Source organism: Pezoporus flaviventris, unplaced genomic scaffold (assembly GCF_033815535.1).
Source record: "Pezoporus flaviventris isolate CSIRO_AGI_PZ_B2104156 unplaced genomic scaffold, CSIRO_AGI_Pfla_v1 ptg000037l, whole genome shotgun sequence".
NCBI lineage: Eukaryota > Metazoa > Chordata > Aves > Psittaciformes > Psittacidae > Pezoporus > Pezoporus flaviventris.
Window position 1 is genome coordinate 12,791,311 of NW_026892585.1, and position 23,674 is coordinate 12,814,984.

Here is a 23,674-nt window from a genome sequence, read left to right on the forward strand (position 1 = left end):
GTTATTTATAGTTTTATTCATAGTTTTGAATCTTATTTACAGCTTTAGTCATACATTAATATCTTCTTTATAGCTTTAGTCATAAATTTGTATGTTATTTATAACTTTAGTCATAAATTTATATCTTATTTATAGCTTTATTCCTAAGTTTGTATGTTATTTATAGCGTTATTTATAAATTAATATGTTATTTATAGCTTTAATCATAAATTTATATCTTATTTATAGCTTTATTCCTAAATTTGTATGTTATTTATAGAGTTATATATAAATTAATATGTTATTTATAGCTTTAGTCATTAATTTATATCCTATTTATAGCTTTAGTCATAGATTTGAATCTTATTTATAGCTTTAGTCATAAATTTATATCTAATTTATAGCTTTAGTCATAAATTTGTATGTTATTTATAGCTTTCTTCAGAAATTTATATGTTATTTATAGCTTTATTCATAGTTTTGAATCTTATTTATAGCTTTAGTCATACATTAATATCTTCTTTATAGCTTTAGTCATAAATTTGTATGTTATTTATAACTTTAGTCATAAATTTATATCTTATTTATAGCTTTATTCATAAATGTGTGTCTTATTTATAGCTTTCTTCAAAAATTTCTCTTATTTTTAGCTTTATTCATAATTTTATGCTATTTATAGCTTTATTAATGAATTTATATGTTCTTTATAGCTTAATTCATAAATTTATATCTTATTTGTAGCTTTATTCATAATTTTATGATATTTATAGCTTTATTAATAATTTTATGATACTTATAGCTTCATTAATGACTTTATAGCTTTATTCATAAATTTGTATTTTATTTATAGCCTTCATAAATTTTTATGGTATCTATAGCTTTAGAAATAATTTTATGTTATTTATAGCCTTCATAAATTTTTATGTTCTTTATTGCTTTATTCTTTTTTTCTGTTATTTATAGCTTTATGTATAAATTTATTTCTTCTTTATAGCTGTATTCATAAATTTGTATCTTATTTATAGCTTTATTCATAAATTTAAATGATATTTATAGCTTTAGTAATGACTTTATAGCTTTATTCATAAATTTGTCTTTTATTTATATCCTTCATAATTTTTTATGTTATTTGTAGCTTTATTCATAAATTTATATGATATTTATAGCTTTAGAAATAATTTGGATCTTATTTATGGCTTTCTTCAGAAATTTATATCTTTATTTTTAGCTTTCTTCAGAAATGTACATCTTATTTATAGCTTTATTCCTAATTTAATGATATTTATAGCCCTATTAATGAACTTACATGTTCTTGAGAATTTATTCATAAATTTGTATGTTATTTATAGCCTTCATAAATGTTTATGTTATTTATAGCTTTCTTCATAATTTTATGATATTTGTAGCTTTATTAATGAATTTGTTATTTATAGCCTTCATAAATTTTTATGTTATTTATAGCTTTATTCTTTTTTGTTATTTATAGCTTTGTTTCTAAATTTATATTTTATTTGTCGCTTTATTCATAATTTTATGATATTTATAGCTTTATTAATGAATTTATATGTTCTTTATAGCTTTCTTCAGAAATTTTTATGTTATTTATAGCTTTCTTCAGAAATTTATATCTTATTTATAGCATTAGTAATAAATTTGTATTTTATTTTTAGCTTTCTTCAGAAATGTATATCTTATTTATAGCTTTATTCACAGTTTTATGATATTTATAGCTTTATTAATGATTTTATGTTATTTATAGACTTCATAAATTTTTATGTTATTTATTGCTTTATTCTTTTTTTCTGTTATTTAGAGCTTTATATATAAATTTATTTCTTATTTATAGCTGTTTTCATAAATTTATATCTTATTTATAGCTTTATTCATAAATTTAAATGATGTTTATAGCTTTAGTATTGACTTTATAGCTTTATTCATAAATTTGTCTTTTATTTATATCCTTCATAAATTTTTATGTTATTTATAGCTTTATTCATAAATTTATATGGTATTTATAGCTTTAGAAATAATTTGGATCTTATTTATGGCTTTCTTCAGAAATTTATATCTTTATTTTTAGCTTTTTTCAGGAATTTACATCTTATTTATAGCTTTATTCATAATTTAATGGTATTTATAGCTCTATTAATGAATTTATATGTTCTTGAGAGCTTTATTCATAAATTTCTATGTTATTTATAGCCTTCATAAATGTTTGTTATTTATAGCTTTATTCATAAATTTAAATGGTATTTATAGCTTTATTCATAAATTTGTATTTTATTTACAGCTTTCTTCATAATTTTATGATATTTGTAGCTTTATTAATGAATTTGTTATTTATAGCCTTCATAAATTTTTATGTTATTTATAGCTTTATGTATAAATTTATTTTTTATTTATAGCTTTATTCGTAAATGTGTATCTTATGTATAGCTTTATTCATAAATTTCTATGTTATTTATAACTTTACTCTTTAGTTTATATGGTATTTATAGCTTTAGTAATAAATCTGTATCTTATTTATAGCTTTATTCATAGATTTTTATCTTATTTATAGCTTTATTCATAAATTTATATCTTACTGATAGCTTTCTTCATAAGTTTGTATTTTATTTATAGCTTTATTCTTATTTTTTTATGTTATTTATAGCTTTATGTACAAATTTTTTTTTTATTTATAGCTTCATTCTTTAATTTGTTTCTTATTTATAGCTTTATTCGTAAATTTCTATTTTATTTATAACTTTACTCTTTAATTTATACGGTATTTATAGCTTTAATAATAAATTTGTATCTTATTTCGAGCTTTAGTCATAATTTTTATGTTATTTATAGATTTATTAATATTTTTTGTTATTTATAGCTTTATTCATAATTTTTATTTATTTATAGCTTTATATATACATTTTTTTCTTATTTTTATCTTTATTCATAAATTTGTGTCTTTTTTATGGCGTTATTCATAGATTTGTTATGTATAGCTTTTTTCATAAATTTGTTGTTCATAGCTTTATTAATAAATGTAAATGTTATTTTTAACTTTACTCCTAGCATTATATGTTATTTATAGCTTTATTCATTTTTCATTTATAGCTTTATTCTTAAATTTGTATGTTAATTATAGCTTTATTCATAAATTTGTGTGTTATTTTTAGCTTTATTCATAGATTTTTATTTTATTCATAGCTTTATTAATAAATTTCTTTTATAGCTTCATTCATAAGTTTGTGTGTAATGTATAGCTTTATTAATAAATTTCTGTTATTTATAGCTTTATTCATAAGTTTGTGTGTAATTTATAGCTTTACTAATAAATTTGTTATTTATAACTTTACTCGTAAATTTGCCTATTATAGCTTTCTAAATTTGTTATTTAGAGCTTTATTCTAAATTTGTATGCTGTTTATAGCTTTATTAATAAATTTATGCTATTTTTAGCTTCATAAATTTCTCTCTTATTTATAGCTTTATTCATAAGTTTGTATCTTATTTTTAGCTTTATTCATAAATATGTTATTTTAACTTTTTTCATAACTTTGTATGTTATTTATAGCTTTATGTATAAATTTGTGTTATAGCATTATTCATAACTTTGTTATGTGTAGCTTTATTAATTTATTTTATTTATAGCTTTATTCATAACTTTATTGCTTTATGTATAAATTTGTTATAGCTGTATTCATAACTTTGTTATGTATAGCTTTATTAATTTATTTATAGCTTTGTTAATAAATTTATCTGTTTCTACCTTTCTTCATATATTTGTATGTTACTTATAGCTTTATTTCTATATTTATATGTTATTATTGCTGTCTGCGTAAATTTGTATGTTACTTATATCTTTATTAATAAATTTATGTTATTTATAGCTTTCTTCCTAAATGTGTATCTCATTTATAGCTTTATAGCTGGGCAGCACGTGTCCAGCTCCTGTTTCTGTCCTAAGACATTAGGCTTAGGAGCAGGTTCTGGACACTGGCACTTAGGGAGCTGGAGTCTTGATTACTGGAGTGTGGTGTCCAGTGAGGCTTTACAGGATTTTAGGTGTGGAAGGAAGTGAGGATATCCATGTTGTTGGCGCTGTTCTGCAGGACACACTGTTTAGAACATGTCCGGGTATTTGTTACTGTTCTGACACATGAGGCTAAGGAGCAGGATCTGGACATTCACACTTAGGGAGCCGGGGTCTCGATTGCTGGAGAGTGGTGCCCTATGTGGCTTTACAGGGATGGACTTGTAGTTGTGTAAGTAAGTGGGAATATTCAAGTTGGTGGCAGTGTTTTGGAGAGCACTGTGTGTAGGACATGCCCAGCTGTTTGGTTTTGAACTAACGCATTAGATTTCGGATCAGGATCTGGACATTCACCCTTCGGGAGCTTGGTTCTGTGGTGCCTGAGAGTGCACTCTATTTAGGCAGGACGCAGAAGTATGTATGCGGCTAAGCAAGGGTGGATTGCCATGTTGGTGGCACTGTGTCGTCCCGAGGTCTCCCTGTGTAGGTGATGGGCAGCACGAGCTTTCTGTCCCGGCACATCGGGTGTCAGAGCAGGTGCCGGGCGTTTGCAGTCTGTGAGCCGTGCTCCCCAGGTTTTCCGTGCGGGTCCTTCCCTCCGTGCGTGTCCCGTGCCCGCCCTCGGGTCTCCGCCAGCAGGCTGGCCGCGGTGCGGAGCGGCTCCAGCTCCCTGGGGCCGTAGTTGTGGTGGCTGCCGTTTCCCTGGCACGAGCAGGTTCTCAGCCTGCAGGTGAGGGTTGCTGTTCTGCAGGGGTGTCTTGTTTGGGGCTGGGGCGGGGGGGGAGCTTCCCCCGGCTGTGCGCGCTGTCGGCTCTGGCCACGGGACCGAGGGTTGAGCCAGCGGGGTTTGTGTTCATAGTGCCCAGCGTAGGGAAGGCAGGAATCTTGCTTGTTTTCCATGCGGACTGCAATAAAAGGAAGCCCTTGATGTGACGGAGCCATCCCTTTCTCACGGAGCTGCGGGATGAAGGATGCTGCGAGCGTGCTGCGGAGCACAGAGCGGCTGCTGCGGGGCCCAGCGGTTTGTCTCCCAGCGAGACTGACTCCGCAGGTTCCCCAAAGGCTCTCCGAGCCGCGGTGCCCAGGAGCAGCCCCCGGGAGCAGCACGGGCAAGGCTGGATGCAGCCCTCCGCGGGGGGGACACGACCCTGCGGTTTGCCCGCGATGAACAAGAGCCCTCCCTCCGCCGCTCCCCGCGTTGGTGCCCCCCGCTTCCCCCCAGCCCCCGGGGCCTCCCGCCGGGGCTCTCCGCGCCGCTGCGCTCCGCTCTGCCGCTCCCGGCTCCGCTCCCGCTCCGAGCCGCTGCCGCTGGGTCTGGCGAGGCAGCACCGGCCCAGAGAAGGAGCCCCTGGAGCGGCTGCACCGCGTGGGAGCGCTGCTGGGCAGCGGCGGCTCCGGGTCCGTGCCCTCGGGGTCCGCCCCGCCCGTCCGACAGCGCCCCGGTAAGTGGCGGGGAGGCGGCGGGGCGGGGTCAGCTCAGCCCCGCGCTGCCCTCGGCTTGCAAGTGGCGGTCAGAGGCGTGCGGCGGGAGCGCATCTCCTGTGCGGGGGTGAACCGGTGGGAGCGGGAGGGGGGCAGCCGGGACAGCGCCAGGGGAGCGGGCAGGGAGGCCCCGGGGGTGCCCGGTCCCGGTGTGTCCGGGAGGGGGTCACCGGAGCATCCCCCAAAGCATCTCACTGGAGGGTGCTGGCCGGTGAGAATTTACAGAGATGGGCTTTTAGGTGCCTAAGTAAGCGAGGATATCCGTGTTGGAGGGGCTGTTCTGGAGTGCACCACCTGTAGGACTTGCCCAGGTCCTGGTTTCTGTCCTAACACATTAGGCTTAGGAGCAGGGTCTGGACATTGCTACTTAGGGAGCTGGTGTGTCGCTCGCCAGAGAGCGGTGCCCAGTGAGACTTCACAGAGAAGGAGTTTTGGGTGACTAAGTAAGTGAGGATATCCATGTTGAAGGGACTATTCCGAGAGCAATCTGCAGAGAACATGCCCAGCTCCTGCTTCCTCTCCTAACGCATTAGGCTTAGGAGCAGGGGCTGGACATTTGCATTTAGGGAGCAAGTATAGCAGAAGAACCTTTTTGTTCCATTCAAAAGATTGCTTTTCAGCTGTTCCTTTTTCTTTCACAGACACCGAGCTGGATGGTTCCCCTTTAAGCAGGAGTGAGGCCAAGAGCAGGTAGCCATTAAGGTGGATGTGAATCGTGATGGGCAACATGCAAATAACGCTCATCTTGAAGAGATGGTGAGTAAAGAGCAGACGTGTCTTCTGAGACTCCTATGGATTATAAAGTATGCTGTAATGCCTGCACAGAAAGTCAACTTCAATGAAAGAGAGTCAAATTAACCCCAAAGCTTTCAGTTTGGGTCTCAGTGTTGTGCCTGCAGCTTAAATCCTGTGTTTTTCTAGGCTGACAATTGCCGATGGTCTCTACTTCAATGGCAGACTCTTTTCGTGCTAGTTATTCTTCAGGAGGTTGTTCTGAGAGAAGTTGCTTAACATAGGAAGGTGCTGCTGGTGACCTCGTGTTAGAGGTCTGAAAAGAAGCAGCTGAATTGCTTCCATTTCTGTTTTTAAAGGAACGACTTATGGATGATGGGATTGATGAAGACAGTGGAGAAGATGCAGGTGAAGATGCCAATACAATGCAGCAGCCTGGATTCACGGCTTCTGCTTGGTCCTTTATCACAACCTTCTTCACATCACTCGTTCCCGAAGGGCCTCCACACGTTGGCAATTAAAGAGGAAAAGGAACTGAGCAGCTTCAGTAGCCACACATAGAAGTGGAGCAGATTCTAGTGAGCGTTTTAAATACAGTGCAATTCCTGAACATTTAGTATGTTACCTTTTAATTTGGATGGATCTAACTTGATTAATCTTTAAGAACTGTTAAGGAAATTTCCATTTTTAAAGGAATGGCACAGAGGGACGGTCTTGTGTAGGAAACAATTGGTGGCAGCTCTCTGCTGTTAGCAGACTAGATAAAGGAAGTTGCTGTTACGCTATTATGAAGACAGGCTGAGAAAGTTGGGGCTGTTCAGCCTGGAGAAGAGAAGGCGGCATGGAGACCTCATAGCAGCCTTCCAGTATCTGAAGGGGGGCTATAGGGGTGCTGGAGAGGGACTCTTCATTAGGGCCTGTAGCGATAGGACAAGGGGTAACGGGTTAGAACTTAAACAGCGGAAGTTTAGATTGGATTTAAGGGGGAAGTTCTTTACTGTAAGGCTGGTGAGGCACTGGAATGGGTTGCCCAAGGGAGTTGTGAATGCTCCATCGCTGGCGGTGTTCAAGGCCAGGCTGGACAGAGCCTTGGGTGATATGGTTTGGTGTGAAGTGTCCCTGCCCATGGCAGGGGGGTTGGAACTTGATCCTAAGGTCCTTTCCAACGCTAACTATTCTATGATTCTATGTTCCTATTAGACCCGATTTGGTTAAAAAGCATGGGATTATCATTGCTTGTTCTTCTGCAGATGAAGAGGAATTTGTTTATAGGTTATACAAGGTCAAAATAGTGAACTGGGAAATCCTGGCACTTGGTTGGATATTGAGGGAGATATTCTGAGATCTTTAACCAGTTGTGCACCAGAAGTGGAGCAAGCATCAAAGAGGCCAGACTTCCAGGAGTATGTTTAAAGGACATGGAACCTCCCAGCTTCCAGAACCGTACCAAGATCTGAGCAAGGAAAAGAAAAAAGATGGAAAATGAGTCAGAAAGAAAAATGAAATACAAAGCATTCCCAAAAAGCAGTGAAGGAGTTGGAGGCAGGGGAAAGCCAAAGGGTGGATCAAAGAGAAGAGAAGATGTGATCATGAATGGATATGAAGCAAGCACCAAGGAGCAGATTGAGGTACAAGAGGTGCAATTTCCTTTTCAGAAAAAAAGAAAGAGCTTGATGAGAATTAATCCCATCAGGTCTTTGTTTTATGGGTTTGTGAGCAATTTGGGTATAGAGTTGAACAGTGTGAAATATGTAACAGATGGTGATGGAAGAGAAATGAAAACCCTAGGAAAACAGTTGCTTTTTCTTAGTTGTCCTAACTGTTCTATAGCATAAAGCAGAATACAGTTACGTAGTACATGGCTGTAGGCAAAGCTAGAGGCTGAATTCTAGCAAATCTCTAGCATGAAGTGGAACAAAAGGTTTGAGGATTAAGGCAGGCTAGGCTGTACCCCCAGTATTAATGGTTCTGTAACATACCTGTGCATCACCCGCTTTTACAACTCTGAGTACAGCAAAAGTGATTGAAATTCATGCTTTTCTTTACCTTCCAAAGAGGCCGTTTGCTTTTGTTCCATTCCTTCGGAGCAGAGACCAGCCCCCTCCTGGCTCCATCCTCTTGTCAGGCGGTTGTAAAGAGTGATAAGGTCCTCCCCGAGCTTTCTCTTCTCCAGACTAAACACCCCCAGGCGCTGTTACCTGGGTTTTCTCATCCTCGCGTAGCTTTAGGCGTTCAAGGAATAAACTGCAATGTGAGTGGTTGTTTCTGGAGCAGGGCGCTGCAGCTGGAATCTCAAGGTGTATAAGTAGGACAACACATGCAGAAAGCCTGTTGGCTTTCATTACACACACACACACGCACCCCCACCCCACCCCCCCCCGGGCGCCTTTGCAGAAATCCTGGGAAGTAGAATCTAGGTGTGAGAAGTTTGTAAGATGGAAGTAAGCTGTGGGCATGTTAGTTTGTAAAATCGGGGGTGGGGGGGTGGTTCGGGCTGTTTGGGGGTTATTTATGTGTGTGTGCCTGTGGGGGTTGGAATGTATCAAAGCTGTCAGAGAGCATGGGAAGGAGGAACTACAGCAGGCGATTAAGAGTGACCTGTCCCTGACTGGTACTTGGAAGACGTTGGAACTGGCAAGGAACGAGGACGTCAGAACTGGAAAGAGGATGTCGATAAGAAAATCAGATAGACCTTTCACCTGATGTAACCGCAAGGCAAACGCAGATGTGCTTGGCTAATTGCTTGGAAGCATCTAAATATCGTGTCATCTTTTCAATAAACGATCCAGCTTGCACTCTACCTCTGGGTGCGTGCCTCCATCCTCACGTGTGCCCGTGTGTTCTTCACCCCTTTAGACTGCTGAACTTAACTGCTGCCTGCGAAGGGCAGGCAAAACCTGGTTCTTTGCGACAAGGTCAGCGCGCTTGGGTGGCTTTCTTGAAGTGCTTTGGTTAGTAACGTGGCCCGAGGTTCAACTGCAGTAACGCACTAACCGCAGCACTGTGAAAGCATGCTGCTGCAACAATACAATGCGCCTTGCGCCTTGCCGAGGGCACCGGGTGCGCTCGTGTGTTCCACCGAGGTAAACGAAGGGGATGAGTAGTAACGGCTCCGGGGCGGAGCGGGCGGCGCTGCTCCAGAGCGCCGCTAGATGGCGCCGTCACACAGCCCCGGCGCGGCACTCGGCGGCGACCGACAGACGGGGCCCGGGACCGCGGGCGGGGGGTTCCGTAGTCCCCGGTGGCGGCGGTCGGACACGGGTGGTACTGGCTGGGCCGCGGGAGGCAGCCCCGGGCGCGCTGCTCGTGTGCTGCAGGACGAGGGAGAGCTCGTCCTCCTGCATCAGCGAGCGGTGGAATCGCGGGATGGATCCCAGACTGGTTTGTGTCGAAGGGACCTCAAAGCTCATCCAGCTCCAAGCCCTGCCACGGGCGGGGACACCTTCCACTAGAGCAGCTTGCTCCAAGCCCCGTCCAAGCTGGCCTTGAACGCTGCCAGGGATGGGGCAGCCACAGCTTCTCTGGGAGCCCTGGGCCACCTCCTCAGCACCCTCACAGGGAAGAACTTCTGCCTAGGAGCTCATCTAAACCCTCCCTGGACTCTGCATAAGAGAGCAGGAGTAAATTTAGCACTTGTTATTGCTTCTTACTGTCCTTACTCAACGTTCAGTATTACCTCCTGAGGCAGAGAAAGGGGTTACCTTGGCACAGACAGAGCAAAAGGCATCCACGGTGGTACACAGCAGCTTGGCACTACCTGCCCTGCCCTGTCCTGGTTGACCCTGCCTTTAGCAGGAGGGTTGGACTAGAGGATCTGCAGAGGCATCTTCCAACCACAACTATTCTGTGGTATTAACCATGACAGCATCACTGACCACGCCATATTTACAGCTTGTAACTGTTCAGTTTACAGCAGATCTGGCCAGAAACTTTAACAGTAGCAACTAGCACAGCCTTGTAAAACGGGGACGCAGTTCTCAGCCAGTGGAGATTTCCAAAGCCAACTTTGATTTTACATCTGTAACACGGGCATCATAAAACCTCACAAGGGCACTGCAAGGTGCAAAGGCACTTCAGCGCCTTTGTAATACAGACTGTGATACTGAGCTTGTTAGGTATTTAAACTGACAGCAGAGTACAGATACATCTTCCTGAGCATATGGTCTCCGTTTTCTCACATAACCCTTTAGGAAACAATCTTTAGCAAAAAAGTCACAACCGACCGCATCTCTGTTGAGAAGTGTCACGCCACTTTAGGAGCTGTTTTGTGGATCATCAGAGAGTGCTGCTCCCAGCCGAAATAAAAAAGGTGGGTGAGGGATAACCCCAACACTGTGGGGAAGAAATCAACCAACCAGTGGGGAAAAAAAAATCATTGGGGAGGGGGAAAAACGTGGAGAGGGGGAGATTTGGGGGGCAGAAGGGACAGGGGAGAAAACGGGGGGGGAAGGGGCACGGTCTGTGTGGAAAAAACGCACCAACCAGAAGGGGGTAAAATGTGCGAGGGGGAAGGGGGGAGAAAAAGTGGATAAAATGCATGGATAAAAAACAGATAAAATCCCGCAAAATATAAATGAAATAATAGTAATTAAATAAATGGATAAAAGGAATAAAGAAAAAAGAAACCGCAAAAATTCTTTGGGGGGAAGAAAAACCAGAAAAAAAAAAACCAAACTTAACAATCCCAGAAACCCAACAAAAAACACACCACCCACCAAAAAAAAACAAAACAAAACAAACAAAAAGCACTCACCCGGGGGAAACCCAGCAAAAGAAAAGGAAGGGGAAGGGGGAAAACCCCAAGAACAAAAAAAAGCAACCAAAAAACCCCACCCCGTGGGGTGGGAAATGGCGGGGGGGGGGAGGTGAAGTGTGGAGGGGAGGAGAAAAAGGCAGGAGGAGAAACTGGAAAAAAAGACACACACACCCCTCCCTACCACCACCAACCGGTGGAGAGAAAAAAATGGTAATGGGGGGGGGAGGGGAAAAAACCCGGGGAGAGGTTAAAAAATGTTGGACAAAAAAATGTGGGAAAAAATACGGGAAAAAAAAGGAACATGGAAAAAATTAAAAACCAAACCCAACCAAACAAAAACTGCACCCAAAGCCCCACCCAAATAATAATTAAAAAAAGGGAGGTGTGTGTGAAGATGGGAGCAGGAGGGGAACTGGAAGGGGGAAAACGTGGGGATAAAATAACCGTGGGGTTAAAAAGAGTGGAACAAAACCCGTGGGGAAAACCCCAGGAAGAAAAAAAAAAAAAAAAAAAGGAGAGGTGGTTGACACCGAAATGGATTGCCCTGTTGGTGGCACTGTTGCAGAGAGCGCCGTTTGTGGCTGATGCCCGGCATCATCTCTCTGTCCTGGCACCTTAGGCTTAGCATCAGAGTCTGGACATTCACGCTCAGGGAGCCGGTGTCTCGGTCACTGAATGGTGGTGTCCAGTGAGGCTTGAGAAATGGAGTTTTATGTGAGTTAAGTAAGTGAGGATATCCGTGTTGGTGGCACCCTTCCAGAGGGCTCTCTGTGTAGAACATGCCCAGCTATTTGTTTCTGTCCTAAGACATGAGGCTTAGGAGCAGGGTCTGGCTATTCGCACATAGGGGCCTGCTTTATGGGGTGTCTGAGAGTGCTGCCGTGTGGCCGTACACAGGTGTAGGTTTAAGTGGCTAAGCAAAGGTGGATTGCCATGTTGGTGTCACTGTTGAGGAAGGCACCTTGTTTACGTGATGGGAGCACCGTTCCAGAGGACTCCCTGCGTAGAACATGTCCCGTTACTTGTTTCTGTTCTAACCCATTAGCCTTAGGAGCAGGATCCGGACATTTCCACTTAGGGAGCTTGGTTCTGTGGCGCTTGAGAGTGCACTCTGTAGGCAGCACGCAGATGCACTTCTATGTGGCTAAGCAAGGGTGGTTTGCCATGTCGGTGGCACTGTTCCCAAGGTCTCCGTGTGTAGGTGATGTGCAGCACGAGCTTTCTGTCCTGGCACATCGCGCGTGCATGTTCCAGGCCACCCGTGTGCATTCAGCAGAGGGGCGGAACGCAGATGGTGGTTTTGGTGGCAAACAAGGTCTCTTTGCCGCGTTGGCAGCACCATTCTGCAGGTCTCCCTGTGGAGGTGCTGCTCAGCGACTGCTTTCTGTCCTGGCACTACGTCCTTTGGAACAGCGGCTGCACGTTGGCACTGTGGAGCCGCGCTCCAGGACACCAAAGCGATGCAGCAGAGGATCAGTACGGCAGTGGTGTTTAAGGTGGCAAGGCAAGGGCAAATTACCGTGTTGGGGGCACCTTTCTGGAGGTCCCCACGTGTAGGAATTAAGTTGATATTTCCGTAAGTCCTCATAAAGCCCGCTGGATTATTTTTGGTGGGCTTCAGCTACAGAATGAGCAGTGAGAAGAGTGGGAGCAAGGTGCTCACAAGTGGGCTTTGTTACCCTTAGCAGGCACCAGAAGGTTCCCTGAAGCTGCTGATTGTTCTGGGAGAGTTGAGCTTGGAGAGAGAGGAAGGTGTGCAGGGAGTTGGCTTCATTTTATCGTGTTTTGCTGAGATGAAAAGCATGAGTTGAATTTGGCTTTGCTTTGGGAAGAAAGGAGTTTTGGTTTTGTTGGAGTGCTGGGGTCTACTGATGTCCATGGGCTTCTCCTTGGCTTCTCCTCCGCTTGCTGCCTTGAGCCCTCGCTGTGCTTATGAGGGAGAGTTTAGTGGTTCCTTCTTCCTTGAGGTCTAAGAACAACAGCACGGCAGAGAAAGGAGGTAAGGAGATGCGGAAGGAGATTGCCTGCTGCCCTTAGAGTGCTATGGAGAAAGCAAGTTGTCTCTTTTCTGAAGGTCTTAAAGCTCTGAAGAATTAGTTTGACCTGGCATGACGGGAATGGTATGGAATAAGGGGTGGACACTGTCCTGGTTTTGGCTGGGCTAGAATTGATTCTCTTCCCTGTGGCTGGCGCAGTGCTGTGTTCTGGCTTGGTTCTGGGAAGCACGCTGGTAGCGCACCGATGTTTTAGCTGTCGCTCAGTAGCCCTTCGGCTGAGCAAAGGACTTTGCAGTCTCTCCTGCTCTGCCAGTGAGGAGGGGCACGGGAAGCCATGAGGAAGCAGAGTCAGGACACCTGACCCAAGGCAGCCAGAGGGGTATTCCATAGCAGAGCACGTCATGGCCAGTATAGAAAGTGGGGGGAGTCAGCCGGGAGGCGCAGGTCGCCGCTCGGGTCAGGTTGGTTATCGCTGAGCGCGTGCCGAGCAGTTGCATTGCGCATCAGTGCTGGTTCGTGTTTCTCTTTTCCCTGCCTAGACGTAGAGGAGCAAAGTTTGTTGGAGAGCTGTTCATAGCGATGAGATTTGAGCTTTTGTCTTGGTGCTGCAGGTTTGGTTTTTAACTTGTTGTCGTGATTTTGTTCTTGGGGCTGAGGGACCGGGGAGCGGCCGAGGGGACCGGCGGGGCTGGGGGAGCGGGGAGGCGCTGCGGGCCCGGCGGGCTCCGGCGATGCTGCAGGTGCGGCTGTGCCGAGGCGGTGGCGGGGCCGGGGCCGGCGGACAGCGCGGGCTGAAGCCGGTCCCGTGCCGGGCGGCGCTCGGGCCGGTGTCGCTCCCCAGGGCGGGCCGACGGGGCCGGGCGTTGCCCGGCGGCCGCTGGAGCGCGAGTGGCCAGTGCGTCCGTTGTCGGGGAGCGCCATGGAGGGCCAGCGGCTGCCCGCTGCTCTCAACCCCAGCCATTTCCCGGCCAAGCTCTGGGAGCTGGTGAACAGCCCGCGCTGCGGCTCCGTGCGCTGGGATGCCCGCGGCGAGGGGCTGCTCATCGACCAGCGGCTCTTCGAGCGAGAGCTGCTGGGCGCGGAGGCGGCCGGCGACGGGGCGGCGCTGGACGGCGAGGTCTTTAAGACCAGGAACTTCGCCAGCTTCATCCGCCAGCTGAACCTCTATGGGTTCCGCAAGCTGGGGCCGGGGCCCGGGCCCCTGCAGGACCCGGCGGGGGGCGATGGCGGCAGCTCCGCCGGGGCTCTGCTCCATTTCTACAGCCCCCATTTCCGCCGCGACCGCCCCGAGCTCCTCGTAAACCTCAAGCGCCTGACGAGGGCCAACAAGGCGAAGCTGGCGGCCGGCCTGGAGCTGCCCAGCCGCCCGGCACAGCGCTCCCAGCTCCCGCCCTCGACGCTCGGCGAGGCTGCCAGGCCCGGTGAGCTGGGGTGGCCCCGGGCTGCGGGGCCCCGAGAAGCACTGGGTGCTGCGGGGTTTCTAGATCGGCACCCCCGCAGGCAGCAGGCTTGCCTGACCTTGCTGGCGGCCGCTCAGCTCCGCCGCTGCGGGAAAGCCGTTGTTGTTCATGCAGGGAGATGGGCTGCCGGCAGGCACGGGGAGCGAGGTTCGCGTGTGGTTCCGTCTGCCCCTCGGCTGCAAGACAGCCTCCGTCGGGGGCTGCAGTAACAACACCCTCACCCTGGCTCTGTGGAGCTGGCACAGCCCTACCAGATGGACGTTCCTTCTCCTTGAAGGGTTGCTCCATAAGCTGTCGTTAAATCTGTGTGAAGCGATGGGTAACCGTGTGAGGGCAAGTACCATTTCATGAAACCGTAACTGACCGAGAGAGGAAACCAGGGAAGATGAAAGGGAATATCTTGGAAGTAACAAAACGGCAAAGTCTGAGCTTTTTTACACTCAACCGGTTGAGCTACCTGGAAAAAAGCTGGCTTTGGTTTTGTTTTCCTTGACAAACTGAAGGACTTGTGATCAAGTGCTCTCAGAGTCACGTTTAGGATTTGGACATTGCCCCTGCCTTGGCTGCCCCTGTGCTGTCCGCACTGGAGTTCGGTAGAGCCCCGCTTCACCCTTCCCCCTTTATTTTACCTTACTGCCTGATGTAACACGCTGCACTTCCTAAACGGCTTGTGCCGGTTTGGTCAGCTCCTGCGCATTTTGATTTCTAATAGCGCATTTCTAAGTAGGGATCACTTGCTCCTGAGGGTTTCAGGAGACTGAATGCTCCAGAGATGGCTGTGTGTTGGCACAGCACTGGTGTTCCTGTGTGTTCAGGTGGTAGTGCTGCAGCAGTTACTGTATGTTTAGGTGTAAGAATAGAGTCTGTTTCTGGATGAAGAATATCGGAGCAAAGGTGGTCTTCCCAGGGAACGTTGTGGAGCCTTGGCTCCTCATCCTGCCTTTCAGGGCCAGTGAAAACTCCTTCCCTTAGTCCTTGTTTCCCTTTGTTTTGCAGGACTGGTGACTGCAGGAGAGGCTCCTCAACCTTGTCATCCAGACAGCTGCTTTCCGCCCTCCAGCACAGCCGCCTCATGCCAGGAGCCCCCTGCTTTCCAGGCAGCGACTTCCCAGCAGCCTCCGGTCCCTTCCAGACCATGGCAGGGTTCTGTTGCGTGGCTGCCATGGCACGGGGCTCTCCCAGCTTTCCCAGGCCAGGGGGCTCCCTTTCCCGTCCTCCACAAGTGTTGCACGGAGGTCACGTACACTCTCCAGACCGTGTGCTCACTTCTGCCGCTTCAGCGAGGGGCTCCAGCCGGTGCTGCCCTTCCAGAACGGGGCAGCTGCGCGTCTCCAGGGCAGTGCTTGCAAGGCCGGGATCCAACGGGTACGGCAAAAGTTCTCCGCTTGCTGCTCGAGAAGTTCCTGCCAAGCGATGCATGAAATGTTTTCCGCCAGTGCTCTGTCACTGCGTGTGTATCTGACGCGTGTGCTCGCAAAGAGATGTGTGTTCCCTGTCCGTATACTTGCAACCAGCCTGTGACAGAATGTGCTTTAGCCGCTCATTTCTTCTGGTTCTGATGAGATGAACTGTATCAGAGACAGGAGAGCTTAGAAATGCCTTCTCTGCAATGAGCAGGGAAGGACAAAAGCGTGTGGGTGAAGCAGGTGTGTGTGGAATCTTGATTCAGCTGGAGCACTTGAAGTATTACAAAAGAATTGGCCCCTTTGCCAGCCGAGCCCATCAGTGGGATTTCCACAGGTGCAGTTTTTCTTGCTGTTAGATCAGGCACTGCTGCAGCTGGCAAAAAAAAACCAAGAAAAGGTGGTGTGAGTGCAAACCGTTCTTTCTGAGCACCCTTCTGCACTTCAGACCCGGTCAGAATCGCTCACCAGTCTGGGCTGCTACACGGTTGCCTGTGTTCTCGTCCCCTTGATGTACAGGCATTACAGCGCGTTTGATTCACGAGCTGCTTTCACTATAAGCTCTACTAAGTGCAAGAGTTGTGCAATTTCTACTTTACTCGTAGCTTTTTATAGCCTATGGTGAGGACGTTACGTTTTACACCTGCCTCCTGTTTCACAAGCGCTTTTTCCCTTTGGGTTCTTCCTTTTCTTCTCTTAGAAACTAGGCTCTTTGTACTACATGTTTGTTTCCTTAGGATCACTCCAGCAGGTTACAGCCAATCTCTCCTTTGCTCTCTCGCCCTGTTTTTACAGTAGCCCTTTAGGTTTCTTTGGTGGTTTGCTTGCCTTTGTCAACATCCTTTGGCGTTCCCAGGGAGTGAAGCCCAGGTATCATTCGATTTTTGGCACAATCCAGAACTGTAATATGTTTGCAGGTCACAGGGTGTTCTTCTGAAAGATGTCCAGATTTCATCCTAAGGTTGCTCAGAACGAGCTTTTGAGGTAACAGGAGTCAGACACGTGTCTCGTGCTGCTGTGGAAGGATGTCCACGAGCTCGCTCCCTGTTGTTTAGCTCTTGTGTTTGTTGCTCCAAAATGGACAAAAGTTCCTCTGATCACGTGGCCGCCTCAAGTCACACTTGTACCATTTAATTACTGTGAACATTGGCCTAGATTTGATTTCATGGGGGATTTCTCTCTCGCCCAGAAGGACTGCAGATTTTAAAGATTCTCTGTCCTGCCAGTAGTGCCTTTCCTTGTAAGTTCTCTCTGCGTGGCACCAAAACCTGAGACCCGCAGAAACTGCTTCATCTACAGAGCTGCTTTTTGGAATAAGATCCCATTTTCATTCCAGTGTGTGTGCGTGAACATGCATGCCCTTCCTGTCTGAATCCCCTTTCTGTGGCGTGTTGTGTTGAGACAGTCAAGCAGCCAAATCAAAAAAAAGGTGATATTAAGATAGAGAGGAGTGAATATGAAGATTCCGTGTGTGTTGGTTAATTCTGCAATGCGTATGTTGGATCTGTGTCTACATACTTTAGAAGAAATATGTTTTAAGGTGGAGAACTCAGTCTTACAATCGGCGGGGAGGTCATAATCCATTTCAGGGAGTTGGCTTACAGAGCGGTTACTGCAGTGTTTAATGCAAGTAAGCAACAGAACTGTACACCCTGGGCACCAGTTCTGGCAGTCTGATCCCTGTGTTTGAATTTTGCAGGCACCCCGCAGTGTTCACCCCCTGCCCAGGGAGGTCTTCTGACTGTCAGCGCCAGTGCTGCTGCTGCGGCGTCCACCGACTTCGTCTTTGTGCAGGTGAGTGCAGCGCACAGAGAGCAGGGGGAAGGGAGGAGACCCCATGCATGGACCGCAGGGTTCTGGGTTCTTGCAGCAGGAAGGAGAGAAGTTTGAGACTGGATCTGCTTTCGAAAGGGAAAGTAACGTGGTTTGCCAATGGCCATTTGAAAGCACCGCTTTGAAACACGAAAGGGGCAGTGCTGTAATGCAGGTGAGGTTTCAGGGCAGCGGGATTGCGGGTGTCCTCATCGGCAGAGTGTTCTTTTCCTCGAAAAGTGTTATGTTTGACTTCACCATAATTCGCTTTAGTTCACGAGTCTCCGTTTATCTTTGAAGAAAGTCCTTGCCTGCACAAAATGGGATTCTTTAATGTTATGATACTGGGAATCAGCTCCACTTCTGTGTCCCAGACAACTTGTGGCAGTCCTGAGTTTCATTGGATGCGTGAGAAGAACCAAGTTGACTTTTGGAGTTGGCCCCAGCTCAGAGCTATCCTATCCTATCCTATCCTATCCTATCCTATCCTATCCTATCCTATCCTATCCTATCCTATCACTGGAGAGCTCCAGTGCTACCTGTCAATGCTTTCTAGAATTCTGGTGGAAACTGCACCTTATTGGGTGGCCTGGCTTATGAAATAGTAAAAGAACCTCAGTAAAAATGCCAGGGCTTCCTTTCGCATTCCAGCAGCTTGGAGATACTTTTTTCCTCAGAGGGAATAAGCAAAGCAAGCTCTGCTGGTGTGTGCTGAAAAAGGGTTGACCTGCACAGTCCTCAGAAGCAGTAAAGCCATCAGCCCTGACTCAAAACGGTTGTGATTTTTTGATCTGGAAATTCCCTGTGTTTTGTTTCTCGCAGAGTCCTGAATTGCAGCCACCTTCTGCAGCTGAATGCCTGCCTTCTGATGGGGCACATCATGCATTGGAGGACGAGAAGTTGCCGGAATTAAGCTACGAAGATGTCTTTCAGTTTCTCGAGGAGATGTATGCATCGCAGAGCGCTGATGTAGTGACACCGGAGCCTGCAGAAAGCTGGGATGGAGAGCTGTTGGAAAGCTACATCAATGCGGCCATAGAAAGCGCTGCTGCTGCTGAAACAGCACAAGACTCTGTGAGCACACAGGGAGCCCCTGAAGAACAGCTGGATCAAAACCCAGCTCAGTCATCTGAAATGTTTGCTGTGGATGAGCTGTTCAGTGCAGAGCAAGTAAGTGCTAAATGGAGGTAAAACTCCCCAGGAAACTATTGAGTGGTCTTTGGGTTTATTTCATTTGTTGGTGTGTTTATTTAAAGGAGAATGAGAGTGTTAAATGTGGATCTGCGAGGGAAGAGAGAGAGCTCACTTCAGGAAGCGAGGCAGTGAAGAAAGCTGCGGAAGAGCCAGGGTCCTCTGCAAAACCTCCGTGCAGGAAGAGAAGACACAGCTCACAGCAGGGTAAGTCCCTGCTAAGAGAGCCTGCCTTTTTTAGAGGTGGCCAAGACAGCTGCTCTGAAACTCTTGCGGCAAGGGGAGATCACAAGAGCTGAGTTATTGTCTGCAGTGTTAAGTACCTCACTGGGCCTTCAGTTCAACTCTTGCACTCGTAGGAGCTCTCGGCGTACTTGCCGACACGCTTCTATACGTAAGCTGGTGGTGAGGACTCCTAGGTGGACCAGGGAATAAATTCTCTCAGTCAATAAACGCTGAAGTTTTGGGAGTTGTGTCAGAGCCCTGCATGTCACAGTACACAGCAGTGAGATGCAGGCTGTGGGTATGTTTGCTGGAGGGTGAGAGTGCCACAAAGGGAACTCCGACTAATGAGGTGACTGTTGACGTAAGAGGGGAAAACCCCACCACGCTGCCCAAGTGAGTGCCCGAGCGCAACCTTTGTGGCTCAGATCACTAAATAAATGTCACAGCAGCCTGCTGATACGTGTGCTGCAACACAGGAGAAAAACACGCTCAGATTTTCAAGTCGCAGGCCGCCTTTGGCCAGATTGGACTGTCCCTGATGGCAGCAGAGGTGCTGTGCGTGCTGCCAGCTGAGCCGTAGGCAAAGCCTGCCACTTCCTCGGTGGTGTTTGCTTCCTAGATCCCCAGGAGCCGGAAGGTGGAGCCTGTAAGCGGGGCTGCTTCTGGAGGAAGACGGCGGAGTGAGGAGCGTGTGAACCCGTGGAGCGGCTGGCGGCTGGTTCCCTCCTGCGAGTCCGGCAGCAGCGCTCGGCACAGAGCTGGAGCCTGGGTTCAGGGTCAAACCTCTTCTGTTCTGTTTCCTAACTCTTATGTCCTTGATAGCTCTATTCCTCAATTTATGTGTTATTTCTAGCTTTATTCCTAAATCTGTATGTTATTTATAGCGTTATTTATAACTTAATAAGTTATTTATAGCTTTAGTCATAAATTTATATCTTATTTATAGCTTTAGTCATAGATTTGAATCTTATTTCGAGCTTTATTCCTAAATTTGTATGTTATTTATAGCGTTATTTATAAATTAATCTTTTATTTATAGCTTTAGTCATAAATTTATATCTTATTTATAGCTTTAGTCATAGATTTGTAGCTTATTTATAGCTTTAGTCCTAAATTTTTATCTTTATTTATAGCTTTAGTCATAGATTTGAATCTTATTTCTAGCTTTATTCCTAAATTTGTATGTTATTTATAGCGTTATTTATAAACTAATATGTTATTTATAGCTTTAGTCATAAATTTATATCTAATTTATAGCTTTAGTTATAAATTTGTATATTATTTATAGCTTTAGTCATAGATTTGAATCTCATTTATAGCTTTATTCATAGTTTTGAATCTTATTTGTAGCTTTAGTCATATATTTATATCTTATTTATAGCTTCAGTCATAGATTTGAATCTTATTTCTAGCTTTATTCCTAAATTTGTATGTTATTTATAGCCTTATTTATAAATTAATATGTAATTTATAGCTTTAATCATAAATTTATATCTTATTTATAGCTTTATTCCTAAGTTTGTATGTTATTTATAGAGTTATATATAAATTAATATGTTATTTAGAACTTTAGTCATAAATTTATATCTTATTTATAGCTTTAGTCATAGATTTGAATCTTATTTCTAGCTCTATTTCTTAAGTTTGTATGTTATTTATAGCCTTTTTTATAAATTAATATGTTATTTATAGCTTTATTCATAAATTTATATTTCATTTATAGCTTTATTCATAGTTTTGAATCTTATTTGTAGCTTTAGTCATATATTTCTATCTTATTTATAGCTTTAGTCATAGATTTTTATCTTATTTATAGCTTTAGTCATAAATTTATATCTAATTTATAGCTTTAGTCATAAATTTGTATGTTATTTATAGCTTTCTTCAGAAATTTATATGTTATTTATAGCTTTATTCATAGTTTTGAATCTTATTTATAGCTTTAGTCATAGATTTTTATCTTATTTATAGCTTTAGTCATAAATTTGTATGTTATTTATAACTTTAGTCATAAATTTATATCTTATTTATAGCTTTATTCCTAAGTTTGTATGTTATTTATAGCGTTATTTATAAGTTAATATGTTATTTATAGCTTTAATCATAAATTTATATCTTATTTATAGCTTTATTCCTAAATTTGTATGTTATTTATAGAGTTATATATAAATTAATATGTTATTTATAGCTTTAGTCATTAATTTATATCCTATTTATAGCTTTAGTCATAGATTTGAATCTTATTTATAGCTTTAGTCATAAATTTATATCTTATTTATATCTTTAGTCATAGATTTGAATCTTATTTATAGCTTTATTCCTAAACCTGTGTTATTTATAGCGTTATTTATAAATTAATATGTTATTTATAGCTTTAGTCATAAATTTGTATCTTATTTATAGCTTTAGTCATACATTTGAATCTTATTTCTAGCTTTATTCCTAAATTTGTATGTTATTTATAGCGTTATTTATAAATTGATAGTTTATTTCTAGCTTTATTCCTAAATTTATATCTTATTTATAGCTTTAGTCATAGATTTGAATCTTATTTCTAGCTTTATTCCTAAATTTGTATGTTATTTATAGCGTTATTTATAAATTAATGTTATTTATAGCTTTAATCATAAATTTATATCTTATTTATAGCTTTATTCCTAAATTTGTATGTTATTTATAGAGTTATATATAAATTAATATGTTATTTATAGCTTTAGTCATTAATTTATATCCTATTTATAGCTTTAGTCATAGATTTGAATCTTATTTATAGCTTTAGTCATAAATTTATATCTAATTTATAGCTTTAGTCATAAATTTGTATGTTATTTATAGCTTTCTTCAGAAATTTATATGTTATTTATAGCTTTATTCATAGTTTTGAATCTTATTTATAGCTTTAGTCATACATTAATATCTTCTTTATAGCTTTAGTCATAAATTTGTATGTTATTTATAACTTTAGTCATAAATTTATATCTTATTTATAGCTTTATTCATAAATGTGTGTCTTATTTATAGCTTTCTTCAAAAATTTCTCTTATTTTTAGCTTTATTCATAATTTTATGCTATTTATAGCTTTATTAATGAATTTATATGTTCTTTATAGCTTAATTCATAAATTTATATCTTATTTGTAGCTTTATTCATAATTTTATGATATTTATAGCTTTATTAATAATTTTATGATACTTATAGCTTCATTAATGACTTTATAGCTTTATTCATAAATTTGTATTTTATTTATAGCCTTCATAAATTTTTATGGTATCTATAGCTTTAGAAATAATTTTATGTTATTTATAGCCTTCATAAATTTTTATGTTCTTTATTGCTTTATTCTTTTTTTCTGTTATTTATAGCTTTATGTATAAATTTATTTCTTCTTTATAGCTGTATTCATAAATTTGTATCTTATTTATAGCTTTATTCATAAATTTAAATGATATTTATAGCTTTAGTAATGACTTTATAGCTTTATTCATAAATTTGTCTTTTATTTATATCCTTCATAATTTTTTGTGTTATTTGTAGCTTTATTCATAAATTTATATGATATTTATAGCTTTAGAAATAATTTGGATCTTATTTATGGCTTTCTTCAGAAATTTATATCTTTATTTTTAGCTTTCTTCAGAAATGTACATCTTATTTATAGCTTTATTCCTAATTTAATGATATTTATAGCCCTATTAATGAACTTACATGTTCTTGAGAGCTTTATTCATAAATTTGTATGTTATTTATAGCCTTCATAAATGTTTATGTTATTTATAGCTTTCTTCATAATTTTATGATATTTGTAGCTTTATTAATGAATTTGTTATTTATAGCCTTCATAAATTTTTATGTTATTTATAGCTTTATTCTTTTTTGTTATTTATAGCTTTGTTTCTAAATTTATATTTTATTTGTCGCTTTATTCATAATTTTATGATATTTATAGCTTTATTAATGAATTTATATGTTCTTTATAGCTTTCTTCAGAAATTTTTATGTTATTTATAGCTTTCTTCAGAAATTTATATCTTATTTATAGCATTAGTAATAAATTTGTATTTTATTTTTAGCTTTCTTCAGAAATGTATATCTTATTTATAGCTTTATTCACAGTTTTATGATATTTATAGCTTTATTAATGATTTTATGTTATTTATAGACTTCATAAATTTTTATGTTATTTATTGCTTTATTCTTTTTTTCTGTTATTTAGAGCTTTATATATAAATTTATTTCTTATTTATAGCTGTTTTCATAAATTTATATCTTATTTATAGCTTTATTCATAAATTTAAATGATGTTTATAGCTTTAGTATTGACTTTATAGCTTTATTCATAAATTTGTCTTTTATTTATATCCTTCATAAATTTTTATGTTATTTATAGCTTTATTCATAAATTTATATGGTATTTATAGCTTTAGAAATAATTTGGATCTTATTTATGGCTTTCTTCAGAAATTTATATCTTTATTTTTAGCTTTTTTCAGGAATTTACATCTTATTTATAGCTTTATTCATAATTTAATGGTATTTATAGCTCTATTAATGAATTTATATGTTCTTGAGAGCTTTATTCATAAATTTCTATGTTATTTATAGCCTTCATAAATGTTTGTTA

The 23,674-nt window shown here is 41.9% G+C and overlaps 2 protein-coding genes across 2 annotated transcripts; one reads left to right on the forward strand and one right to left on the reverse strand.

Moving 5' to 3' along the window:
* Positions 1–13,360: 13,360 nt before the first annotated feature.
* LOC133275252 (uncharacterized) lies at positions 13,361–13,882 on the reverse strand. The gene has a single exon (XM_061465097.1). The coding sequence runs from the start codon at positions 13,880–13,882 to the stop codon at positions 13,361–13,363; it is 522 nt and encodes a 173-aa protein (XP_061321081.1).
* Positions 13,881–19,736, forward strand: LOC133275234 (heat shock factor protein 5-like). Its single transcript, XM_061465080.1, has 7 exons — positions 13,881–14,382; positions 15,418–15,797; positions 17,161–17,163; positions 17,535–17,618; positions 18,459–18,806; positions 18,893–19,034; positions 19,672–19,736. Exons 1-7 carry the CDS (start codon positions 13,881–13,883, stop codon positions 19,734–19,736), a joined length of 1,524 nt encoding a protein of 507 aa, XP_061321064.1.
* Positions 19,737–23,674: the final 3,938 nt, after the last annotated feature.

Excerpts from the sequence above, each read along its gene's own strand:
- LOC133275234 (XM_061465080.1), top strand. The coding sequence starts at position 13,881 with ATGGAGGGCCAGCGGCTGCCCGCTGCTCTCAACCCCAGCCATTTCCCG. Across the intron at positions 18,807-18,892 it reads AGCTGTTCAGTGCAGAGCAA|GAGAATGAGAGTGTTAAATG; the intron begins GTAAGTGCTAAA and ends GTTTATTTAAAG. Across the intron at positions 19,035-19,671 it reads AAGACACAGCTCACAGCAGG|ATCCCCAGGAGCCGGAAGGT; the intron begins GTAAGTCCCTGC and ends TTTGCTTCCTAG.
- LOC133275252 (XM_061465097.1), bottom strand. The coding sequence starts at position 13,882 with ATGGCGCTCCCCGACAACGGACGCACTGGCCACTCGCGCTCCAGCGGC.